The 5,201-nt window shown below is 46.5% G+C and overlaps 1 protein-coding gene across 1 annotated transcript in view; it reads right to left on the minus strand.

The window, feature by feature from the left end:
* Positions 1-5,201, minus strand: part of DAB1 (DAB adaptor protein 1) — a 330,881-nt gene that overhangs the window by 16,278 nt on the left and 309,402 nt on the right. The window contains 2 exon segments of the mRNA XM_023730515.1: positions 815-923; positions 3,280-3,342. Of these exon segments, the coding sequence (XP_023586283.1) occupies positions 815-923; positions 3,280-3,342 (172 nt within the window).

The following is a 5,201-nucleotide window of genomic DNA, read 5'->3' on the forward strand; positions in this document are numbered from 1 at the left end:
AGATTATAGACCAGAAAAACCTCGGGAGCAGTTCTACTCTGTAACACATGGGGTTGCTATGAGTCGAAATCGACTTGACAGAAATGGGTTTGGTTTTTGGTTTAATGCCACCTTTGGTCATTTTCAAGCTGAGAGTGACCCAGCTACATGGAGGGCTTACTGCCTTGGAAACAAGTTAAGATGCCTGGTATTCTACCAATTTCTAACTCACCTGAAATACTGCTGTAATACGTATATTTTCTCCTGTTGTACAAGTAGTAGATATGTTTCAAAAAATATGTGCAAAACAGAACAAACGTTTTGTAAACCACCATGCATCCCTATCCCCCTCACAACCCACTGTTAGTGGTTCACTCTCATTCCTTAGGTCTCCCCCTTGTATGGGGAACCTCTCACTCTTGAGCCAACACCCAATAAGGCAGGCGTCTTCTAGCCATTAGGTCTCAAGAGGTCTGTGGAGAGCTGACTCCCATCCTTGTCTCAGCTTGCGGCCTTCCCCTTCTGGCTGAGGTGGAAGGAGGAAATGGACTTGTGCAGATTTGCAGGCAGGCTGTGCGTGTGCCAAGCTCCCAAAAGTTATACACCTGAGTAGCCTGAAATCTTGAAACACCCAGGTGAGGGCTGCATTCCAGCCAGCAACATACCAGAGGTCTGTACCCTAAGAAAAGCTTCTCGGTGTCACGTCAAGAGTCAGAAGGAGAGAAGGGAGGTTCCCTAGGTGTTTTGGCATGCTCTGGCAGCACGTTCAGTCAACCATTCCTCCCTCCTGATGAGCAGAGGCCAAAGAAAGGGAAGTTGGCTGAAGAGGGCTTACCTGAGGGTACAGCAGCAGTGCCGAAAGGTACAGAACCAAACATGTCCGCACTCGCCGGAAGTGTCTGAGATGAAGACGGGATAAAGGCATCACCTGGAGTTGCAGGAGTCTGTCAGACAGAGAGAGTCAAAGGGCACATGAGAAAACCTGGCTCAGCAGTCAGCAAGGGCGGGAGACAGCAGGTGCAGCGATTAAGGGGGGGAAAAGGCGCTGAAGAAATGGGCCACAGTCCAGGCCACCTATACAGTATTTAGATCTTGGGTAAGTTACATAAACTTTATCTACAAAATGGGGAAAATGATACCTATTCTAGATCTGCTATGATGGTTAAATGAGATCATGCATTAAAAGCATGTAGCACCATGTTTAGGCACACAATAGGTGCTCGGTAAACCATGGCCAGGATCATGGCTATTCAGTTTAAGTCACTACCTCTTGGAGAGTGTATTCAGGTCATCAAATGATTCCATACTATCCGGCTTTCACCTTTTAGAGGTGGTCAATTCAAACTGGCATATACTCACTGAGGACCTACTATGCGCCCTGCCCAGGGCTTGCCACTCAAACTACAATCAATAAACAGATGCTGAATAAATGAACAAACTATGCTTAGTAACTGGAGTACAGGCACTTGTATCTTGGAGCCTCCCAGAATTCTGCTAGAATTTTCACTTGCAAAATGAACTAAATATTTTCAAGAAGACAACAAAAAGTGATGCCTAAGCAGTTGTAAACTCTATAGTTCCTGGCTTGTGTTGGAATTCCAGAAAGGTTCCCTGCATGAACTGGTGGTTAGCGTGAGAGGTACTGAAGTAAAAACATCAGTACTAATTTGTTTTTTAAATGTCTACACCCATTTACAGCAACCTTTTGCCTACAGAGAATGAATTTGTTCAATGCCATAAATATCCTTATGTTTTTTTCCCTTGGAATAGACTGGGGCAAGCAATTAATCCTGAAACTATGGCAATTAGACAAGGCCGTTTTTAGACTAGCAGCTTGTGGGACGAATGGCATTGTTCTGAGGATTATTAAATACCCATTTGAGCTGCACTTGGGTTCAGGGCCAGAAATACAGCCAAAAGCTGCTGCGTTAAGCACTTTTAAACACAAGTCAGTGCTGTTCTCTTTTCCCCTATGCGGCCTTGAGTGAGTCACGTGCCCTCTCTGGGTCTCAGTTTGCTCATCTGTAAAATGAAGGGGATAAAGTTAGAAGATCTTTTCAGATCTTCCCAGCTTTCTACCCCTGCGTTTCTTAGATTCCGAGCGCCTCGGATGAAGCTGTTAATCCTGGGATGGAAGAGAGAATAAGACTCGCTAGAAGTGTCCAGCTTCCCTGGGGACAGAAGCTGCTGTCCCGTCCCTCACGGCTGCGCTGGGCATCAGGTGCTGGGAACAGGGCAGCTGTGTCTGGATTCCCCAGCGGCAGCTGTGGACAGCAGGGTCTCATGCCATCTGTCCTGAGTGGTAAGGTTACACAGCCTTTTCTCTTTGAGGCGCATCTCGCCAATGAACCATAGCACCATCCCTCTGTTTGTGCAATCGTGAGTGCCCAGAGGAGCTGCCCCCTCCCAACAGCTTCAGCTGGTGCAGCTGCTGCTGACTGCTCTCCGCCCACCTCCGGGAACGGGTAGGGAGGGGCTGGCGGGGCCAGCTCGGCTCTTTTCTTGACAGAGGCTGCACGGTTGCCTTTGAATGCATTCAGTTCTCAAAGCATTGGGATGCTATTTGGCTTTGGTTTTGATTCTGTTTTCTTCTTTTCTTTTCAAATTAGGGCTCCCTGCAATCTCTGTCCCTTATACACATTGACTGAGATGCCCCGGCTACAACTGTGGCTGGGAATCCAAAGTTCAAGAGTAGCTTGGCGAGGCCAGGTCATGGTCTGTGAGGCTAAAGGCATATTGGAAGGAAGGAAGGAAATAAAGAGGGGTGGGGGTTGGGGGAGAGAAAAGAAGGCAAGAAGGGTGTAAGAAGACCAGAAAGGGGAAGGGGAGAAAATGCTTCCTTGACTGGGCTGTCTACCTACTTAGTGCGTGCCAGGCTCTGGGTAGGTGCTGACAAATGCCTCACCATGTTTGTTGTCATGTTGCACTTCTCTCCTGTATTCCCGCCTAGACCCTGTGCTCCTTGCAGGCAGGCGCCACATCTCATTCATGCCTCTATCCCCAATGCCCAGAGTAATACTAAGCACCCAGGAAATGTTCAGTAATTGCTGAATGCATGGTCTCATTTATTTCTTAAAATACAGAAGTCTATACCATAATCCCACCCCTCCTCCCCGTTTTTTTTCAATAGCAGGGAGAACTGAGGCTCATGATTGCTATTTGCCTGGCCTAAGTCGCACAGTCTAAAAGGGGTAAAATTCACTAGCTGGCTTCTTTAACACAAAACCCGTATTCTCTCCACTACCAGACTAAGGAAAGACAGGGAGGGGAGGCAGGGCTCAGAAGGCAGTGCATACTTACAGGGGGAGAGGTTATATCAGGAGGGGTTGACATGTCCCCAAAAAGTTCTAACTGGGTCACAGCCTGCAAAGACAAAAAGAGAACCACGTAACCACTAGGAAAGCTGATGCTACTGGGCACTGCTTTAAGACCAGTATGATTCGAGGACAAATGTTTATCTTTTTCATCATGGCTACACAAACAAGAAGCCCAGTTGGTCATTACTATACCTCAGGATCCCAAAGACAACATCTTGGACTGGACCAGAATCAATTCTTCCTGTAATGGGTCTGGCTGTTTTTCCAGGGAAGTCAAGGAGATCAGCCCATTAGCCACCTCCATAAGCAATAATAATAGCACTTCACACTTATTTACCATAAAATGCCAGCAGTGCCCCAGGAGAAAAAGGCAGGAAAGCAGTCCTATCATTTGTTTTTCTCTCATGAGTGTATCAACACATCCCAAATGCCTCCATGTGCTCCGTACAGCAAGTCACAGTTTCACGGTCGCTTCTCAGTCAATGCTCCCAATGACACCAACCCTGAGATGTAGGAATCATCATCTCCATTTTTACAGATGAATAAACTGAGGCTCACAGAGGTCATATCAAGGTCACCCAGACCAGGACTGGAAAATTTGCATGTGGAGCATGCAGTCAAATGGCAGCCCCTGAAAGAGTCCATTTTAGGTAAAACATGTAGTTCGAGGGGGAAGAACATACCACCTAATATCAGGAAGGGCATCAAAACAGCCTAGTATATACACTATTAATCACTCCTGGGAACTCCATCACTGCAGACACTGTATCATCTCTATCCCCATCCATCATATGAGAGTGCTGGGGCAAGGCCAGCCACAGCAGCTGAAGAAATCCTTTAAGATATACTTAGAAATTAATCTGCATACACATCCAGCTTCAGAGACTGTGGGGAGTCTATGGCCAGGAATCAAATGGCCTGACTTAATTACGAGAAATCTATAATCACATGCTTTGTGCAAACCTGTCCACTGAGGAAAAGTCACTTTACCTTCATCTTCAGATTTTAAATGAGACCTTCTAATTGGAAGGACAGAAAAGCATCACTTAATAGAAAGGACAGGGAGAGTCTGTCCTGCCTTGCAAGGTCCCTGCACTTAAATTCTGTTTTAACCAGGCCACGGCTGGATCTCAATGATTCGCACAAAGAAAGGAATGCTCTTTCCTACTGATGAGTGAGTGATCTCTAGGTGCTGGAAAAGGGTCCACATCTAGGCACAGATCTGGGCTCTACCACTTTCAACTGCAACTACTCAGAGCTGCAGTTCCCTCACCTGCAGAGTGCAGCTCATAACATCTCCTTTGCAGATTTATGGACAAAATTAATAGCAGGACTTTCTTTGAAGGTAGGATGTTGTCGTGTGCTGTCATATGGATTTGGACTCATAGTGACCCTATAAGGCAGAGCAGAACTACCTCATAGGGTTTCCTACGCTGCAATCCTTATGGGAGCAGATGGCCAGGTTTTTTCTCCCATGGTGCCACTCGTAGGTTCAAACTTTTGGCCTTTAGGTTAGCAGCTAAGAACTTAAGCATTGTACCACCAGGGCTCCTGAAGTTAGGATAGGCCTGGTTAAAAAGGCACAAAAGGCTTTTTCCAGAAAGGAAAAGACTCTTCCTGCCGTTTCTATTAGCCTTGGTAACTCACGTTCAACGTTTCCTATTAAGTCTTAGATTGACTAGTGTCTGGCACATAGCTGTTGTTGTTAGCTTCCACTGAGTCAGCTCCCGACTTGTGGGCACCCCATGCACCATGGGATCAGACAGTTGCAATCCACAGAGTTTTCATTGGCTAATTTTTGAAAGTAGATCACCAGGCCTTTCTTCCTAGTCTGTCTTAGTCTGAAAGCTCCACTGAAACCCGTTTTAGCATCACAGCAACGCAAGCCTCCACTGACAGGCGATC

This window comes from Trichechus manatus, unplaced genomic scaffold, assembly GCF_000243295.1.
Source record: "Trichechus manatus latirostris isolate Lorelei unplaced genomic scaffold, TriManLat1.0 scaffold00003, whole genome shotgun sequence".
In the NCBI taxonomy this organism is placed as follows: domain Eukaryota; kingdom Metazoa; phylum Chordata; class Mammalia; order Sirenia; family Trichechidae; genus Trichechus; species Trichechus manatus.